Genomic DNA, 21,080 nt, shown 5'->3' with positions numbered 1-21,080 from the left:
GACAGTTGGCAGACTACAGTGCTGTTAACAAAGAATCAATGGTCATTCCAGACAGTGCTAGAAGTTGTGTACCTGCATTCGTTCCCTCTCATATTTTAACACCAAAAACATCTAAATGAGAAAGTGTCACATCTTCATCTATTGTACAATGCCAAGTTATTGGCCGTCAGGCTCGTAACTCTGTCATGGTTAAGGCTGTCAGAGGTCAGTAATTAATATACATTTACATTTTACATTTTAGTCATTTAGCAGACGCTCTTATCCAGAGCGACTTACAGTTAGTGAATACATTTTTTTTATTTTATTTTTTTATACTGGCCCCCCATGGGAAACGAACCCACAACCCTGGCGTTGCAAACGCCATGCTCTATCAACTGAGCTACATCCCTGCCGGCCATTCCCTCCCCTACCCTGGACGACGCTGGGCCAATTGTGCGCCGCCCATGAGTCTCCCGGTCGCGGCCGGCTGCGACAGAGCCTGGATTCGAACCAGGATCTCTAGTAGCACAGTTAGCACTGCGATGCAGTGCCTTAGACCACTGCGCCACTCAGGAGCTGTCTGTCTGTCTGTCTGTCTGTCTGTCTGTCTGTTAGGGGATTGATTGTAACTCTGTCGATCAATACATGTGTTGGTCTGATCTGCAGGAGAAATACTGTAGAACAAGAGGGAAAGATGAATAGGGCGATTCCATGCCAGCGTAGGCCGGAAATATTTTTGTATTTCAGATTGTTCTGGCAATTCTCACATAGAAACTTCATTGGGAGGAAGGATGTTTGACATGCTTTTTACATTTGTATCACAACACAATTTTGAAAATCTTAGGCCCTTTTTAGACCTATACATGCCTCCTGTAAGACCCTATGATCAGCACATTATACAGACAACATCTTGGTGTCACTATAGCGTGCTCTAACATACGGAGTTCGGAAATACACATTTTTTACCTTCATTTATTCAACATTCAAAAGTTATTAATCATTTAGATTTTGTTCATTTTAAGACATATTGCTTGGAACAATATACTCTACAAGTACATCACATTTCCAGAGTGGGCTCTCTGCTAATTCTGAAGGTATGATCAATGGATCAGTGGAATCGCCCAGTATTGAGTTTGTACTGTATGCCCAGTAGACCACTCCCAGGCACAACGTTCTCTACTGTAACAGTCTGTCTGACTGGAGCTTGGTGGGAATACAACCCTTCAGCTGTCTGCTGTCTGTCTGTCTGTCTGTCTGTCTGTCTGTTAGGGGATTGATTGTAACTCTGTCGATCAATATTCTGATTTGACAATAAGATAAGTTCAGTCTTGCGCTGCTGTAGGATTTAGAAATCACGTATCTATCTCTACAGTATGTCTTGGATGTAAGCATTGTGTTGGTGTATGTCTGTTCTTGTCAGACACAAATTCAATAAGAAAGAGACGTATACGTTTAATCTTTTAGACTGGTAGAGCATTGGGTTTGATATACAGCTACAACTTTCTAGTTTCAAACTTCCTAGACTAGCATTAGAGCAAACAGCATGGAACATCATGGCCCTAGCAGTCTAGTCATTCTGATGACATCCCTCCCACTGTGTCTCAGCCCAGTGTGTGTCCAGCCCATCTACACAGACAGACAGACAGACAGACAGGCTCTGGATGGTCCCACTACCATTACTGATGCAGCACCACACTCTGCCTTGCGACCAATACAAACAGCCAGCTCTCTCTCTCTCTTCATCTCTGCTTCAGCCCCAGCTCAGCCATAATCTGCCATGGCCAAATCTATTTAGTCATGTAGCTCCTCTGATAGGTTGGCATGTAATTAACTCCCTGGCATACACCGTGGGTTGTCATTTGCATGGTAATAAATCTCCACTGCTTAACTGTAGGTTGGGAGACAGACAGACGTAGGCAGAGTTGTGTGCTCAGCTTCGGTAAACATTCACATCCTCTTCCTGGAGACGCAGTAGCCTTATCAACTTTTTCCGACTCCTATCATTTTTGCCGGGGAGGAGTAATCGTTATTTTCAGTTGGCAGACAGAATTGATTAAACAATATGTTTAGTTTTATTAATGTATTTAAAGGTGGAAGACCTGACTAATGAACCTTCAGACTATTGACTGTGTGAATGCAGTGGTACATCTGGAATTATATATTTATTTGGTTATATAGCGCTCCTGCTATCCATTAAACACTAATTTCCTTTCAAACTGGAGCCACATCTTTCCTGGAGATTCCTGGCTCCAACCCAACAATGACTTATCTATCAGCCCTGACCACAAACACGAGACTGTGTGTGTGTGTATGTGTGCATGATAATACATTGATGGGCATAAGTGTTTTCGTACATATGCCCTGTTGGTAGGTGTAGGGGTGTGTAGGTGATTATGTGTGTGTTTTGAGTGATGGATGAACAGAGTAAAGATTGCACTCATCCGTCATGGTCCAGTGGCTCCATCAGGTATAATGAGTGTCCCAGGGTGACCTCAGGCCATGGGTTCAGAGAGCTGATTAAACATCCCTCTGTGTCAGGGGACAGAGGCGCTCGCTATCCCCTCCGTCTTAATCGCACCTCCCCATCCAACCCCCATCCATCTCTATCACCTACCCCTCCAACCCTCCTCTCCTCGCACAGCTCACAGGCCAGGGAGCAGAGGGGGGCAGGGGGGAACAGGGGGGAACATGCCCCCTTCCCCTAACTTTAACACTGACATTTATTGTGTCTATGAAACACATCAATCCTTCTAGAGAATGTTAATGTTTATGTACAGCTAGCTAGATCATGATGAGTACCAGGCTCTGTATTAGACAGGGGATCAGTGGGATCAGTCATGTTGATAGGCAGACAGACAGGCAGACAGACAGACAGATAGGCAGACAGATAGGCAGACAGACAGACAGACAGATAGGCAAATAGGCAGACAGACAGACAGACAGACAGACAGACAGACAGGCAGGCAGGCAGACAGACAGACAGACCAAGACATACAGACAGGCAGACAGGCAGGCAGACAGACAGACAGACAGACAGACAGACAGACAGACAGACAGACAGACAGACAGACAGACAGACAGACAGACTGGCAGACAGACTGGCAGACTGACAGACTGACAGACTGACAGACTGACAGACATGACAGACTAAATCAGACACAACACTGCCTGTCTGCCTGTCTATGGTCCATACATTGTCCGTACTCCATCCTGGCCGTCCCCACTCTGGCAGCGAAGGCTGGAGTTTTCTGTCTAGAGTGGCGGAGCAGAGAGCAGAGCAGAGCCGGGGACATGTTGTTAAGACGGGGTCACAGACAGACAGTTTTTTATCTGTTCTGTTCCACTTTGATCTAGGAGACTTCAGAGGAAGCTGCTCCAATCATCACACAGACGTTTTAAAGGACTGCAATTAGGGGCCAAATAGCTGGCTTATTTATCAGGGTCTTTCATGTTCCACCATTTTATTTTATGAAACCCATCGATTGTCCCTGTGGTGCCTACGGAGCCCGGCCACCTATTGCCTGTTGTTGTGATGCTCTGTGAATATAGCCAGGCCATTTATCCAACAGTGAGTAAATGGAGAGAGTGGCCTGGAACACTAATATATATATATATTTTTTATGAATATTTCTAGAAACAGCAGATGTTAGAAACAACTGAATTTTGGACAAGGGGTCCGTGAAAAAAGTTTAGAGGGTGCAATACAATATCGTACAATGTAATATTATTTATGCACAATTTATGGGCCTGGGAGGCTCACAGGGATATTGGTATCCACAGTACTCTATCAATAATACATTTTTTCAGCACAATTCTTCTTGTATTCCCCAAAAATGTTGTTTTGAACATAAATGCACTGTAATTTAAGCTTTAAACTGCTAAATGTTCTCTCTGCCCCAAGGCAAAAATGTATAGAACTCCAGGAAATTGGCTTTAAAACTGCAAAAGGGAGGCCTTTAACATTTTCTTTCCCAGGGCTTGAGACCTGATTAGTCCGACCATGCACTGCAGAATTCATAGTAAAACTGCTTGTATGCTATTTTTATCACGCTCTTAAAGCCCCATTAAGTCTTTTACATTTCATGTTTAAATCATCACTGTATATAATAAATCCCTGTATGTAATAAATCAACCGCTTACCCCTTCAAAGTAGGAAGATGCACATGCAAATAAAAGATGACTGGTCATTGGTCAGAATAATCAGATCAGATTGTGATGTCATGACTTGGGCCAAACACTCCATCCCACCAGAACAGGCTGAAACTTACACTAAAAGGGCATTATCATACTTTTCACAATTTCAGAGTGTTATTTCGACCTCATAGTGTGGAAATATCACTGTAGGAGTTGTGTTATTATATTATAAGGGGGTCCCTGATGAATTTGGTCTCACAAAAGGGGTCCCCGACACAAAAAGTTTGGGAACTCCTGCTCTAATAGACAGACAGAGGGAGGACAGACGAGAGGACAGATGGACAGACGAGAGGACTGACGGACGGACAGACAGACACTCCTTTTCTCTCCTTTCAAAAAGTTACTTGTCTAACAGAACACAGAGGGTGTTCTTTAATGGAAGCCTCTCCAACATAATCCAGGTAGAGTCAGACATTCCCCATGGCAGCTGTCTAGGCCCCTTACTCTTTTAAATCTTTACTAATGACCTGCCACTGGCACTTAGTAAAGCCTGTGTGTCTATCTATGCTGATGACTCAACACTGTACACGTCAGCTACCACAGCAAGTGAAATCACTGCAGCACTTAACAAAGGGCTATGTCAGTTTTAGAATGGGTGGCAAGAAATAAGCTAGTCCTAAATATTTCAATAACTAAAAGCATTGTATTTGGGACAAATCCTTCACTAAACCCTAAATAATGATAATAATGTGGAAATTGAGTAAGTTGAGATGATTAAACTACTTGATGTAACCCTGGATTGTAAAACTGTCATAGTCAAAACATATTGATTGATGCAACGGTAGCTAAAATGGAGGTCTGTCCATAATAAAGCACTACTCTGCTTTCTTGACTTCTCTATCCAAAAACAAGTACTACAGGCCCTAGTTTTGTCGCACCTGGACTACTGTCCAGTCATATGGTCAAGTGCCACAAAGAGGGACATGGCTCAGGGTGGAGGAGAGATTGATTGCATCACTGCTTGTCTTTGTGCGAGGTATTGACATGTATAAATCACGAGCTGTCTGTTTAAGCGACTAGCGCACAGCTCAGACACCCATGCATACCCCACAATACATGCCACCAGAGGTCTCTTCACAGTCCCCAAGTACAGAACAGACTACGGGAAATGCACAGGACTACATACAGCCATGACTACATGGAACTCTATTCCACATCATGTAAATCAGTCATGCAGTGACAGCATGGACTGTGAAGAGACACACACACACACAGGCACACACACAGCATTCGCAAACACTTGCTAACACACGCACTCTATTATTATTGTTTTTGTATTGTAGGTATGTTATGGTAGAGTTATGTGTAATAATGTGTTGTGTTATGTACTGTTTTATTGTATGTAATTGTGATTGGACCCCACCCAGGAAGAGTAGCTGCTGCCTTGGTAGCAGCTAATGGGGATCTGGAATCAATACCCAAAAAAATATATATACAAAAAATGTACACAGGAGACAGCTCAGTTGCCAAAAAGAATAGTGGCTTGTCAAAATGCCAGGAGCACCGGCTGGGCTTCTATGTTTGTTTTTAGGAGAGGCTGCATGTTCTTTTACGCTCGGCTGGGGAGAGGAGGGAGCGAGCAGTCCGGCAGCAATGGAGCAAATGGAACCAGTGAGTTGTGTGTTATTTACAGATGGCTACAAACCAAAGTCTACACTCTACAGCTCAGCACAGACAGAGAAGAGAGAGGAGGCACATATACAGATACACACAGAGATGTTGGTATAACCACAGGCCTATACAGTACACACAGGCTCACACACAGAGTGAGGCCGACTACAGCAGAGCAGAGCAGGAGGGGAGGCTACAGGGTCTGACCACGTATTCATCTCCTACAGAGAGATCATCAGGGCATCCAACATCGCTGTGCATATACACAACCCTCTGCTCCCTACCATGAGATAGACAACGAGAGGGGGGAGAGAGACGGAGAGGGGGGAGAGAGAGAGAGACTGAGAGAGGGGAGAGAAAGAGAGAGAAACAGAGAGAGAAAAAGAGAGAGAGAAAGGGAGAAAGGGTCGAAAGAGAAAGAATGAGAGAGGAAGAGAGAACAAGAAAAAGAGAGCGAGAAAGAGAGAACAAGAGAAAGAAAGAAAGTCTGTTTGCCACTCATGAATGTGCAGGCCGGTTGCCGTGGAAACCTTAGCTGCATGGGATTATGAGCTGATTAGCTGGCCTCCTCCTCGTCCCCCTTCTCACTGGGGTGTGTGTGTATGCTGTGACACGCTCGGATGAACACACACACGCACGCACTTGGACTCACACACACACACACACACACACACAAACACACCAGGCATGGTTGCCCACTGTTACCATCACAGGAGGCTGCTGAGGGGAGGACGGCTCATAATAATGGCCGGAATGGAGCAAATGTATTGGCATCAAACACCTGTAAACCATGTGTTTGATACCATTCCACCCATTCTGCTCCAGCCATTACCACGAGCCTGTCCTCCCCAATTAAGGCGTCACCAACCTCCTGTGGTCACCATATCTATCTCTATGCCAATACTTTACCGTGTCAGTATCTCAATCTCCCCCTCTCTGTTGGGCTCTCTCTCTCTCTCTCTCTCTCTCTCTCTCTCTCTCTCTCTCTCTCTCTCTCTCCCCCTCTCTTTCTCCCTCTCTCTCTCTCTCCCTTCCTCCCCCTCTTTTTCTCCCTCTCTCTCTGTCTCTGTGACGTTGTGGCCTGCTAATCTGAGCCGTATCTCAGTCCACACCTCTGCTCACATTCCCTCTCTACAGCTCCTTATCTGCCATCACTGTCAATCAGAGCAGATCAGCCCCACTACCTACAGCTGAGCCCATGCTACACCAGTCTCCCTCTGCCCTCCCTCACTCCATCCACCATCTATCCTTCATATCACCCAGCTAACGGCATTCAACACAACTCACACAGACAGACAGACCTCATGCAAGCACACAGAAACATTTTCGAACACACAAACACTCACACTTGCTTTCTCTCTCTCGCTCTCTCTCTCTCTCTCTCTCTCCCTTTCTCTCTTTCTCTCTTCCTCTCTAAAAACTCACATTCAAAGGCATAAGCACACACAAACACACGCACAAACACAAAAAAATCACACATTAGGTCAGATCTAGAACGTTCCTCCTGCACCGTTCACCACGTCACTCCAATCACCCCGTCTGTCTGAGTGTCTACCTCCCACCCTGAGTTGAGTGTGATGATCCTCCACAGCCCATACACACACACACACAGACACACACACACTCCGGCCCACACATCACAGCCTGTCTAATCAGCAGCACTAATCCACATTGCAGCCCTGGCGGTTAGTTCACAAGCCTCACCCAGAGGGCAGCTGCTCCACAGGAAAAACACAAATCCCTTTTGGGCAGGATTAATATTTTTAGGTGCTAGTGCTTTTATGTGAGGGCAGGTGTGCTCTGGATCCCTAATGCTGAAGTAATTGTAGATAATGGAGTTTAAAGGACAGCTGCTGATGCGGGTTTAAGTGGGATTTGGGTAGAGATTTATTGTGGAGGAAGCAGTGGATGGATGAAAAGTTGGAGAGGTTTCGGAGAGAGAGAAGGAGGGAGGTGGAGGTGGAGGGTCTAACTGCCTGGAAGACTAGAAGGATAGCGAGGGAGAGAGAGAGAGAAGGAGGGAGGTGGAGGGTCTAACTGCCTGGAAGACTAGAAGGATAGCGAGGGAGAGAGAGAGAAGGAGGGAGGTGGAGGTGGGGGGTCTAACTGCCTGGAAGACTAGAAGGATAGCGAGGGAGAGAGAGAGAGAAGGAGGGAGGTGGAGGTGGGGGGTCTAACTGCCTGGAAGACTAGAAGGATAGCGAGGGAGAGAGAGAGAGAAGGAGGGAGGTGGAGGTGGGGGGTCTAACTGCCTGGAAGACTAGAAGGATAGCGAGGGAGAGAGAGAACGAGAGATGGGCAGCAGAGAACTGCTCTATCTTCTAGGTCAGTGTTTTCCAACTCCAGTCCTCCAGTACCCCCAACAGTACACATGTTTATTGTAGCCCTGAACTAGCACACCTGATTCAACTTTTCAACTAATCATCAAGCCCTCGATTAATTAAATCAGGTATGTTTGTCCGGGGCTACCCACATGAAAAAAAACGATTGTGTTTTTACAAACTGTAGTACAGTATACTGTAATATTTACTGTAGTGTTTTTGCTGACATTACTGACATTACAGTAGTATTTAAAATGTTTTGTATTTATTTATTATCTTTGGCCTAGTAATGGGGTCTTTCTCCTTGAGGAAACCTACTGGACAAAATACTCAAAGAGTACATTTTCCATAACCTGTATGTAGTTAGTACTGAGGTCTGAGCTGATAGTTCAAGCTTCTACTGAAGTGTTTTTCCAGACATTACTGTAGTATTTACTGTAGTGTTTTTGCTAGGCATGTGACAAATGTACAATTATTCTTAACGTTTAAACTGCCATTTTTGTATCATTTAAACGATAAGAAATAATCATGAAATGACGTGAATTCACAATTCAGATGTGGTCCTGTGTATATAAAACATTATATGACCACTAGGGGGCAATTCAATCTTCCGCAGTCCTGGCTGCCTAACAGACTGAGGTCACCTTACTGCTGTCCCCCACCCACTCAGTAACGATGGTCGATAATACCGTTTTAGGTTCTGTGCTGTGTCCCTCTCCTCCATGTTCTCAGTTGTCAATACATGGGACTTCATATCCCACTTCTCATCAATGTGATGGCTCGTTGCAGTCATGTATGACAGCGTGTTCATAGACGTCCAACAATTTGTTGTTAACGCCAGCCACTTATGGTGTTTGAGAGCTTGCGCTTTGTATTTGCAGAGCAATCATTATATCGTATAATTTCTCCATCCAGGCCGTCACGGTTTTCCGACATGGCATCTTGTAGTCTGGATCTAGATATACCATCAGGACAGTGAAGCTGACATTCCTTACCATTGACAATGGCTGCAATACAACTGCAATCATTTCTGTAATCAGCGCTGTGATTTTTTCACTCCGTCCCTTATCGTACTGCTGCCAGTAACGGGTTGGGTCACGATGCTTCCCTTTTAGATGGTTGAGCATTGCACCTGTACTGCCACTGTAGCTCAATTCCACCTTGCAAAGTTTGCAGTTATTTCAGCACCTTCTCGTTTAACTTCTCAAAGTATTGCCATACAGGACTTTGCTGCTGTCACTTCCCTGTCTCACTCTCTGCCATTTTTCCAACTGTTAACCACGATGATGTGCAGAGCACTTTATATCTGTGGCAAATCATTTGAAAGATGCATATCTCCTCCTACTAACGTTACATCATTGCTGTGTTAGGTATTTGTTACATGTTTATTTTCCCCATGATGATGATGATGATGATGATCGGGACCTGTTAGTGGTAGTTTTGTGATAACTACACTGTGATTTTAATTTTGTAAAATTAAACGTCAACGATCCCAATGTTGTTTAAATGTTTAAACATTTAAATGTTCACACCCCTAGTTTTTGCGGACTGTAGTGTTTTTGCGGACATTACCGTAGTATTTCCTGTAGTGTTTTTGCTGTCTGTAGTATGCTGTAGTATTTACTATAGTATTCTACAGTATATTACACAATTATATAGTAAATACTACACATGATCGAGGGATACTACAGTGGCGCAGTGGTCGAGTGGCGCAGTGGTCTAAGGCACTGCATCGCAGTGCTAGCTGTGCCGCTAGAGATCCTGGTTCGAGTTCAGGCTCTGTCGCAGCCGGCCGCAACCGGGAGACCCATGGGCAGCGCACAATTGGTCCCGCGTCGTCCAAGGTAGGGGAGGGTTTGGCCGGCAGGGATATGGGTTCGTTTCCCACGGGGGGCCAGTATGAAAACCCCCCCCCAAAAAACGTATGCATTCACTAACTGTAAGTCGCTCTGGATAAGAGCGTCTGCTAAAGGACTAAAATGTAAATGTAGTATAGTATTCTACAGTATACTACAGTTTACTACAGAATTCTATAGTAAGTACTGTAGTATTTTATAGTACTGTAGTATTTTCTCATGTGGGTTCAACAGAAATGTGTTCTGTTGGGAATACTCAAGGACTTGGAAAACACTGTTCTAGGTAGGAGGCTGCACTAGGAGTGAGTGGGAAAATTCTCAGCATGAATTTACAGGGAAAATGTCAGCAGTATGTGAGCAGTTTGTACCCAAGCCTGCGCCTGTGTGTGAGGCTGTGTGAGAGGGTTGGAGAGGGCAATGAGCTGGATGACTAATTAGAGAGGATAAGAAAGAAGGCATGACTCAATCTACAGCAGTGGTTCCCAACCTTTTTCGGTTACTGTATCACCAACTGAATTTTGCTCAGGATTTTGCTCTGAACTTAACATCTACAGTATGACCTATAATAGTACAGGTCATATTGAATTGTCTCCCTATTAGCCTGTTTCTCCTTTTTTGTAACAGGCTTATTGCCTGTTGGGAAATTTGAGGGAGAGAGAGTTGATATTCCAGTCAATATGGTAAACTCTCGGAAGGGGTGATGGAGAGAAGAAAGAAAGAGAATGAGTGAGTCACACAGCATAAAGAGGTAGAGGTGAAAGTGATTTCAGAAGAAAGAAGAAGAGGCAGAGTTGAGAAGGAGTTTAAAAGAGTGCGTGTGTTTGTGTGTGTGTGTGTGTGGCTCTACAGTGAGCGCGCTGTAAAGGCTGCGGTGCGGCCCACTTCACCCGGCGTGGCACTCACACTTTATGAGGTGTGGAGGGGCCGTCTCCCTCGTCTCTCCACCTACTTTAATGATACAGTTTAAATGGAAGAGCTGGAGCTCAATCTGCCTGCACCAAGGACTCAGACGGCTCTCTCAGGCCCCCCTACACCCTCTCCGACTGGGGCTAATGTAGAGGTAGAGGGGGGTAGATGCTAGAAGTATATACTGTAAATGTTTATGGGGCTGGGAAAGGAAGTAGAAGGTCAGGGTGTGACAGCTAGGAGTTGAGGCGGCTGTCACTACTGAGGAATCATCTCAGATCGGTGCCTTGGCTAGATCTAGTGGAGAGACAGCCAGGGTTCACCGTCACTCACACCTATCACTGTACCCCCTCAGGAGAACACGCTACCGTAATGCAATATTGATCTGACAATGTAGTGTGTGTGTGTGTGTGTGTGTGTGTGTGTGTGTGTGTGTGTGTGTGTGTGTGTGTGTGTGTGTGTGTGAGAGAGGGAGGGAGGCATTAATAAGCAAGAGGTGAGGTGTTAGCCTTGGTGCTATTTTCTATTTTCTGACACCTTGCTGTCATATCACTGCAGTGTCCAGACTGCAGAGGAACCAGCCTGGGCCACTGTTTCACTGACTGTGCTCCTCTCTCCCCTCCTTCTCTCTTCCCTCCTTCTCTCTATCCCTCCCTCCCCCTTCCTATGTGTGTATATCTCTCTCCCCCATCTCTCTCTCTCCCTCTCTCTCTCTTTTTAATCTCTGACTTTTCTCCTCTGCTGACTGCAACAAGCACAGAAGAAATAAAACAATAATTAGTGGCAAGGCTATCTGATCAGCTCTGGCCTGTCTGCTCCTGTCTGCTCCTGTCTGCTCCTGTCTGAGCCTGTCTGCTCCTGTCTGATCCTGTCTGATCCTGTCTGATCCTGTCTGCTCCTGTCCACTTAGAGGATGAACAGAAGAGTATGACAGTGACAGGAACACTGGCTCAGCTCTGCTCTGCTCTGAACAGCTCTGCTCTGGGCTAAGCACAGAACACAGACAGCGATGGAGGAGAGAGAAGGAGAGCAAGAGAGAGAGGGGGAGTGAGTCTGGGTGGTGAATTAGAAAAAGAGAGATGGAGTGGGCGATAAAGAGAGGGACGGAGTGAGAGCAGGAGAGAGAACGGAAGACAGAGAGGGATGGGAGTGGAAGCAAGTGGGTGAATGAGTAAGAGTGAGCAAGAAATTAGGGATAGAGGGAGAGAGTGTATGTAAGAGAAGGAAATAGACAGACAAAGAGAGAGAGAATGTGTGTGTGTGCGATAGAGAAGGGAATTGACAGAAACATGTGTGTGTGTGTGTGTGTGTGTGTGTGTGTGTGTGTGTGTGTGTGTGTGTGTGTGTGTGTGTGTGTGTGTGCGGTGCTATCCCAGTGCAGAGAGCTGAGCTAGATGTGTGCAGACAGCAGTGGGGTGCAGAGCTCCAGGAGAAATGACAGGTAAATAAAGCTGTATCCTGGGCTCCCAGCAGCACCAACACAACTAACTCTGAAATTACAGCAGCAACAGTCTGGCTCCCTGTCCAATCACACACAAACACACACAAACCCACACAGGCAGGCACACTCATTCTAGTACTCTAACGTAATATTCTATACACTACTAATACCCTATTCTACCATATAAACTACTAATACCATATTCTACCCTATAAACTACTAACACCATATTCTACCATATAAACTACTAATACCATATTCTACCCTATAAACTACTAATACCATATTCTACCCTATAAACTACTAACACCATATTATACCCTATAAACTACTAATACCATATTCTACCCTATAAACTACTAATACCATATTCTACCCTATAAACTACTACTACCATATTCTACCCTATAAACTACTAATACCATATTCTACCCTATAAACTACTAATACCATATTCTACCCTATAAAATACTAATACCATATTCTACCCTATACACTACACCTAAGACAGAGCAAACACAATCAACAACAGCCCAGGCTTATCTTCCATGAACACACCTTGTCAGGTATCTAGAAAAACACACCAGTTTAGATTCCTGGAAAAACAAAGTCATGCTAACACACATTCTTCACACGCAGCGGGAGGGAGGGGCCTTTGATTACACTTTGACTTTCTCTCTCAGCACTCTTCAAGTCTTTAATTAATTGGCATGTAAACAACTGCAAGGTCACTTTCTTAAATGGAGGGGGAGATAAGAGGAGAGGAAGGGAGAGGAGCATGGTGCTGGGTGGAGTAGTTAATCCTTTACGATGATGGAGGAGTTTGTCCTGGTGATGCTCCATATTAATTATGCAAGCCCACTCCACTCCAGTGTGTCTCAACGCTAGCTCGTTGATGACTCATCACTTTAGCACCTCACACTAACTTTAAAGCCACACTGACGCCCTCCCTGTACAACTCCTGTACAAAGGACAACACACAGCACAGGAAATCTCTAATTTGTTCATTTACTGTCCTGGCACAAATAAAAGCCTTATATCTCTTCTGCTTTCTGGGAGTTTGTGTGTGTGTGTCTGTTTGTCTGTTTGAGTGTGTGTGTGTGTGTGTGTGTGTGTGTGTGTGTGTGTGTGTGTGTGTGTGTGTGTGTGTGTGTGTGTGTGTGTGTGTGTGTGTGTGTGTGTGTGTGTGTGTGTGTGTGTGTGTGTGTGTGTGTGTGTGTGTGAATCAGCAGAGAGTTTACACCCGTCTGTGTGTGATTAACTGCAATGTTTGATGAGTCTGGCTGCTCTGTTCTGCTCGGTTTGTGCTTGTGCTGAACTCAGCAACACCATGTTTTCTTTTTTCTTTGAACAAATAGGCGCAGATTGCCTTGATGTCTTTGGTGATTGCTAAAGTGTGCTGGGAATTCGAATGGGTTGGGCACTGGCCTGTCCTGCCAGCACAGCACAGCACAGCACAGTACAGCACAGCACAGCACAGCACAGCACAGCACAGCACAGCACAGCACAGTACAGCACAGCACAGTACAGCACAATAAAGTACAGCATAGTACATTACAGCACAGCACAGTACAGCACAGCACAGTACAGCACAGCACAGTACAGCGCAGTACAGCACAGCACAGTACAGCGTAGTACAGTACAGCACAGTACAGTCACAGCACAGTACAGCACAGTACAGCGTAGTACAGTACAGCACAGTACAGCACAGTACAGCACAGTACATTGTAGTACAGTACAGCACAGCACAGTACAGCACAGTACAGCGCAGTACAGTATAGCACAGTATAGCACAGTACAGCACAGCACAGTACAGTACAGCACAGCACAGTACAGCACAGCACAGCACAGTACAGTACAGGGAGGCTCAGTAAAGAGTCATAGAAGAGGAACAGTATGAGGAAGAGGAGGAGTGGGTGACTACGTCTATCTATCGGTCTCGGACGCGACACCACAGCATCCGGGCCTCCTTTTCCGGCCTTCCCATCCCTATCCATCCCAGTGAAGCAGCAATGTTAACAATGCTGTCCTCACATTTACCAGTTCTGCCTCATTAGCGCCTTGGAAGCAGATACATTAGCGCAGGATGCCATGCACCGGTAGAGTTAGGCTCCAGCTCCACCTGTCAGCTACAAAGAATGTGTGGGTGTGTGGGGGATGGGTGTGTGAGGAGAGAGGAGCTGGGAGGGGTGTGTGAGGAGAGAGGAGCTGGGAGGGGTGTGTGAGGAGAGAGGAGCTGGACGGGTGTGTGAGGAGAGAGGAGCTGGGAGGGGTGTGTGAGGAGAGAGGAGCTGGGAAGGGTGTGTGAGGAGAGAGGAGAGAGGAGCTGGGAAGGGTGTTTGAGGAGAGAGAAGCTGGGAGGGGTGTGTGAGGAGAGAGAAGCTGGAGGGGGTGTGTGAGGAGAGAGGAGCTGGAAGGGGTGTGTGAGGAGAGAGGAGCTGGGAGGGGTGTGTGAGGAGAGAGGAGCTGGAAGGGGTGTGTGAGGAGAGAGGAGCTGGGAGGGGTGTGTGAGGAGAGAGAAGCTGGGAGGGGTGTGTGAGGAGAGAGAAGCTGGGAGGGGTGTGTGAGGAGAGAGGAGAGAGGAGCTGGGAGGGGTGTGTGAGGAGAGAGGAGAGAGGAGCTGGGAGGGGTGTGTGAGGAGAGAGGAGCTGGGAAGGGTGTGTGAGGAGAGAGAGCTGGAGGGTGAGGAGAGAGAAGCTGGGAGGGGTGTGTGAGGAGAGAGAAGCTGGGAGGGGTGTGTGAGGAGAGAGGAGAGAGGAGCTGGGAGGGGTGTGTGAGGAGAGAGGAGCTGGGAGCTCAGTACAGATGCTTTTGACTGCACACCAGAGCAAAAACATACTAAACATACAAAAGAACACACCCAATATCCTCTACACAACTATGGCACTGCACATTCCTGAAAGGTAATTATGGCTTGGGTCACCTTCATTGTACCTGATACAATCATTGATCATACAGTATATGCTTCCATACTAATAACCTGGCTTTGACGTCTTTGGAGTTCCGTAAAGTATTGAGAGGACAAATGGTTGTGGTTCTCGGTCCTGTTCTTTTACACTAAAGCTCTGCAGCCCTGCGGCCTTTAAAAAGCACTATCTCTCTCTAACTTCCATCTGTCCAGCGCCCATGGCCTGCCATCTTTATGCTCTGGTTAAGGGCAACTTCACTATGAGTGATGTTTGCTCTCCTTCCAGCTGATTGTAAAAGGAGGCTCCCCATGCAGGCTGGCAGGATTAACATTTGCACTCTGGAAGGTTGAAAATCCCATCAGATGGAACCAAATTAATTTGAGAGGCACAGTATTCAGGATAGGGTTGCAAGATTCTGTGAACTTTCAATAAATTCCCCAGTTTTCCAGAAAATCCTGGTTGGAGGATAACGGATTTCCTGCTTATTCCCTCCTGATTCGGGAAAACCCCCCAACCAGGATTTCAGGAAAACCAGGGAATGTATTGAAAGTTCCCGGAATGTTTTAACCCTAATTCAGGAGCACTGGCATCATAATGGAAGACAATGTGGAGTTCCATCTCTTCATTGTGATTCCATCCACTCCTTAATCGGGAGGACGGCCGTAGTCGGTACAGCAGCGTAGAAAATAGTTTCATCCCAGGGGGATAAGAAAAAACAACGCTCTATTTTTAATTTCTCCTCTAAAGAGGCTGGGGAAAAGAGAGAAACCGATATAGATGTAATTGATGGTGTGGAGCCAGGCGGGCAGCTAGCCGGGGCAGCCGTAGAAGACTTCCCTCAGGTCTCTCATATCTGGATCCAGGCCTTTTTCTTTTCTCATAACAGGAAAGGCTCATGGGCACTGGAGGTTGACAAATCTTGCACAGAGGGAAATGGACCAGCAACAGAACACAATTTGTCCTTTAAAAGAATGGCGGGCCGGGCCCTGTATGGCTTCAGTAATTAAGCTGCCTTGAGGCTGTGGTGTGGTGGTCCAGGGGTGGACCCTGTCGAAGGAAGCTTAGTGTGTCCTCTGATAAGATACAGAGACGCTGCGTCACAGACAGACAGCCTTACCCTGAATCCTGATGAGGCCCGCCACTAAATATATCAATTAACACGTCTTTACACAGAGATAAAGAAGAATGCGAGCAGGGATTATAGGTGGGGGGGTGTCAATAGGGTGTGTGTGTGTGTGTGTGTGTGTGTGTGTGTGTGTGTTTGTGTGTGTGTGTGTGTGAAGGGGAAGCTTAAACAAGGATGATGGGAAAAAGCGTGATGGAGGCTTCTGCTGGCATGTTCTTACTGGCACGTACAAAGACAAAGACAAAAATGTACACAGAGCTGGTCTGGCAGCATCTGTATCGTAAAGCTGGGAGTGTCACAAACATGGATGAACTGGTCCGTCGAGCGTGTTTAGTGACATCCAACACTGATATTGAACAATCTCCCCCTGACCCATTTCTATGTATGTGACACAGTGAAGTCAATTTTCTCTGCCTTTCCCAGCAACAACAAAAAATATTATTAAAAAAAACTAGAGCAAAAACATGATTTCTGTTACTCAATTTAGTGGAAGCAGAACCTTCAAGCTTACCCTTCGAAGTTTGAGGAGAAACAGTTCTGAACTCCTGGGTGAGGAACTTTTTCACCTCTCTTCTTACCTCCCTGGCTAAAGTCAGGCAATGGTTGCGCTTGGCTGCCTGGTTATTAATAAAGGGGTCAGGTGCTTGTGGAGCTCTCAGTCGGAAAGCAAGAAATGTGGATCTCTCCACAGACACCTCCACGCATGATGAAATGACAAGCATGAGGCTGGGGCAGCACCTCAACACACACATCAGCAAGACAAAAAGACAGGAGGAAGGAAGAGTGAGTGCTGGAGAGAGAGGGGGGGAAGAAGGGAGGGGGTACGAGTGAGAGAGAGACGGGAGATATAGAAAGGAGGAAATGAGAGAAGTACAAGAGAAAGAGATGCTGGGTCCTTTTCCTCAGCAGACTTTATAATTGGCTTTTGGGTGTACGTAGTGCCAATTAACAGGCCTGTTGCATCCTCCACCAGCAGCTAATTGGAGTAGAGGATGCCTCCGCCACATGGCCTGGAAGGGAAAGAAGAAGAAGAGGCTTCTTTTCAAGATTTTACCGGCTCCAAAAGCAGCGTGATGGGAGGCCATTTGGCAAACAGTGGAGAGATGTTCTGGAGCGTGTTTATAGGGAAAGGGAATTAATCGGATCCGTGGAGAAATCATTCACAGAGATGACCTAACCTGTCCAAAGACCACACTGCATGCCCTACATTGGGGAATATGCTGAATGGGCATGTAAACATAATGCCCTATAAGCACTCCAGGGGAGGCTGTTTAGCCTCTGATTACATTACTGTAGTGCATACACTGACTCCTGCCTGGCAGATCACATCAACGGGACATAAAGACACTGTGATGACACTTTACATGTAGGTAATCACTAGATATGTAAACAAAGACGTTTTTTTGCAAAAACACAAAAACTAGCCAACAAAGCAGAATGTCCTCTTGGACGGCAGCATGGGTAAGAGACATTGGCTGAGACTGAGAATTAGTCAATGAAAGAATGGGAATTTGAGATTCTCAGTCAATCTGCACGACACCCCTGATGACTCCTTGCAGATCACACACATCCCATCCCATCCTCCTCCCCGTCTCCCCCCTCCCTCTCTCTCTCCAAGCTACAGAGAGTCCTCTTCTCAAACAGACTGACAATAAAGATGGAAACATGGCGCTTTGAAAAACGACAGAGGAGTTTGAAAAATCTTATCGTCTCTCACCCACTGCCCTCGGAGGCGTTCAAAGTGAGCCGGGTGAGCCATATTGCTCGGGCCCCGCCTGTTTTGGTCTCTGGCAGACCGCAGCCAAGGACTGGCCGGCATGATAGCCTTCATTCATCGAGTTCATGTGCAATTCAAGCCCTGTTTTTGGTTGACTGGTTTTATTTTCCAAAGGGCCTGCAACCTGCCTGATGATCCATTTTAAGGCCTGCACATTTAGGTTTCCTGACAGTTTGAGGCGCACGCATCCAGACTGCACAATCAGGCCTGGAACAGCCAGCCCAGTCTGGACATATCATAGTGGAAGAGCAGGAGCATCATAGAGCTGTCATGGAGGACCTCAGAGCATGATGGCCTGATGAAAACAACCTTATGAGGGTTGGCCTGCCATCTCACACAGCCTCTTTATTAACACACTGTTTGGAGGGAGAGGGAAGGGAAGGATGGGAGGATGGATCTCAGTGTGGTTCTGCTGCAGATTGAAGGACTGGGCTAATGCTGGGAGCTATTCACTATAGTACAACTCACGTTTACCCAAACCTCATAGACATAACATTGACCCCTTTCTACATGGAAGCACAAATAAGAACATCTTCCTATACGAGCCTTTAAGGCAGGAACCCCTACAGTTTGTGGTCCAATCACAACAATCACCTCATTATAGAGCAGTAAGAATTAAAAGACAAGAGGTGGTCTCAGAAGGACTCCATTACAGTAGTTTTAGTGGTGTGTGGAACAAACGCTCAATGTATTACACAGGAGATCCAGACAGAGCACTGCAAAGAGCTGATTAACCCGCCACAGAGAAGCTCCCAGCCCCATCCACCTCTCCCCTGCCCCCCTCCCTAGGGACCAGGATGGATGCCCAGAGGCTCTAACCAGGCTCTAAGCAGGGAGAAGAGGGGAGGGAGGGGATCAGGAGACATAGCAGGGGGCCCTCTCCTCTGCAGGGGCCACAGGCTGGATTCAATCAAACCTCTAATTCCCCGGATAGTATGTCTAAAACTATACATCCCCATTTACATACTGTACTGTATATAGACATAATCAGGAACATCTGTAGGTATTGGATGGGCTTATGGTATAACACTGTGGGTTTGTCATGGTACAGTAGGAGGACATCATTTCATTAAAAACATATCAACCAACCGAAACAGAATTGTAAAAAACTGTCTCTAAAATGTAAACTCCAGATGGCCATGTTTGTGGTAAAAATGGTTGTGGGTATTTATTGTTTGATTATATGTGATAATGAGAGTGGATTTCCTGAGGCAATTAGGAATGTGTGTGTGTGTGTGTGTGCGTGTTTGTGTGTGTGTGTGTGTGTGTGTGTGTGTGCGTGTTTGTGTGTGTGTGCATGCGTGCGTTTGCGTGCATGTACACATTTTGAGAGAGGACGAGAGGACAGAAAATGGACAGGATGGACCATCAAGCCCCTCTTATAAAAACATATACATAAATATTGTAAACATAACACATTGCGGAAGGCGAGATAACTGAAGTATAGCTGACTTACAGCTTCAGTTCAGTATGTGTGAGTGTCTATGTGATGTGGTTGTGTTAAGAGTAGTAATGTTAATGCAGACATGTCCCATGCCAGGCCCTGGACCCGGGGGCCCTAGCCTCTGACAGAGGGCAGATCGGGGACACTTACCCCTGGCAGAGTCTTCTGTTCATGGAGGGCACTCTGGGCCTTCAGTGCTGACTCTCTGGCGCAGTATGTTAGAAAGGCACATCCTGCAGAGAGGGCAACACAAACAAGAAAGGAGAGACACACAGGGTTTATTATTACATGGTAAATGACTGGAGCACTGCACTGTAGGCAGTGTATTTAGTAACTTACTTGCAAAGTGCAAATAAATGGTGATGTAAAATTCAACCCCAGACTTTGAAGAGCTAAGGGAACATCCATAGCATTATTCCTAGATCTGCATATTACCATTTGATGAATGATCACGTCCATGATTGTTGAAGAAAGAGCACTAAATGTGCCTGGCATGCATTTCCTAGTGTTACAATAATTAAAACCCTATGGTGATGAGCCCCAAACACTGACCCCTCACATCTCAGGAGACTCCTCTCAAAGTTGGAAACCCCAAAAACACTATATGAATATGCATGAATAACTCCTGCACTAACAAAAATGTGACAGCTTTCATTAAAGGCTGAGTGGTTGTTCTGTTACGCACTTGGTCGAGTTGACAGTGGGTGACCCCTTTCCAAAGAGTTTTTGCACTGTGCAGCATAATTTCCTATTACGGCATGTCACACCTGCTGCCAAGACTCCCCATGGGAGAAGAGAGGCGCACACACACACATACACGCTCACACGCACGCTCTCACACACACACAGGACACAAACACACACACAGGACACACACACAGCAGCCATCACCCCTGAAACAGAGCATTGCACTCTGGCTCCCCGCCAAGAGAGCTCTCTTTCACTACAACCTTCATCCACCTCCACAACTAGGTAGTTACTCAAGAGGTAAAATCACCTAAACGACACTGATGAAACAGCATGCCACACAGCAAACCGCAAAAATAAGCTTTCAGAGCCTGGAAGGAATCAGCTCCTCATCCTGTGTGACATTAAAGAACTGAGGAGATGGGACTGGACCTCCTAGCAGGCATAACCCACAGCAGGCTAATGAGATAGAACCACTGGGACTGGTCTAGCCCTCCGACTACCCCCCTTCTTGTCATCCACCCAAGCAATCAGTCAGGTCATCCTCAGTTTGGGGATGGATCTCACAGTTCATGGTTCTATGAGATTTTTTTATTCATCACATGATTTAAGAGTTTGCAAATGTAAAACAGATCAATGCACAAACTGGTGAGACTGTGGCACTTTATCAGAGTTCATGCAACACTTTAAATTTATTTGCTTCATCTAGGGAGTGAAGCTGGTCATGCAAGACAGGAGACAAGGCCTAGGTAGGGGGAAACTCAGCCATACATAGTGGCTAGCTGTTAATATTCAGGCCAGGCCAGCTACATGGCTGCTTATGGTAGGC

The 21,080-nt window shown here is 46.2% G+C and overlaps 1 protein-coding gene across 23 annotated transcripts in view; it reads right to left on the bottom strand.

Moving 5' to 3' along the window:
- Positions 1 to 21,080, bottom strand: part of celf6 (CUGBP Elav-like family member 6) — a 157,638-nt gene that overhangs the window by 120,044 nt on the left and 16,514 nt on the right. For all 23 annotated transcript variants that reach the window (XM_045214685.1, XM_045214690.1, XM_045214687.1 and 20 more), the window contains exon 2: positions 19,715 to 19,797. In XM_045214685.1, coding sequence (XP_045070620.1) covers positions 19,715 to 19,797 — 83 coding nt within the window. The remainder of the gene's footprint in view (positions 1 to 19,714; positions 19,798 to 21,080) is intronic.

The sequence above is a fragment of the Coregonus clupeaformis genome, unplaced genomic scaffold, assembly GCF_020615455.1.
Source record: "Coregonus clupeaformis isolate EN_2021a unplaced genomic scaffold, ASM2061545v1 scaf0296, whole genome shotgun sequence".
In the NCBI taxonomy this organism is placed as follows: domain Eukaryota; kingdom Metazoa; phylum Chordata; class Actinopteri; order Salmoniformes; family Salmonidae; genus Coregonus; species Coregonus clupeaformis.
Note: the sequence above shows the minus strand (reverse complement) of the source record. Positions and strands in the feature narration are given on the sequence as shown.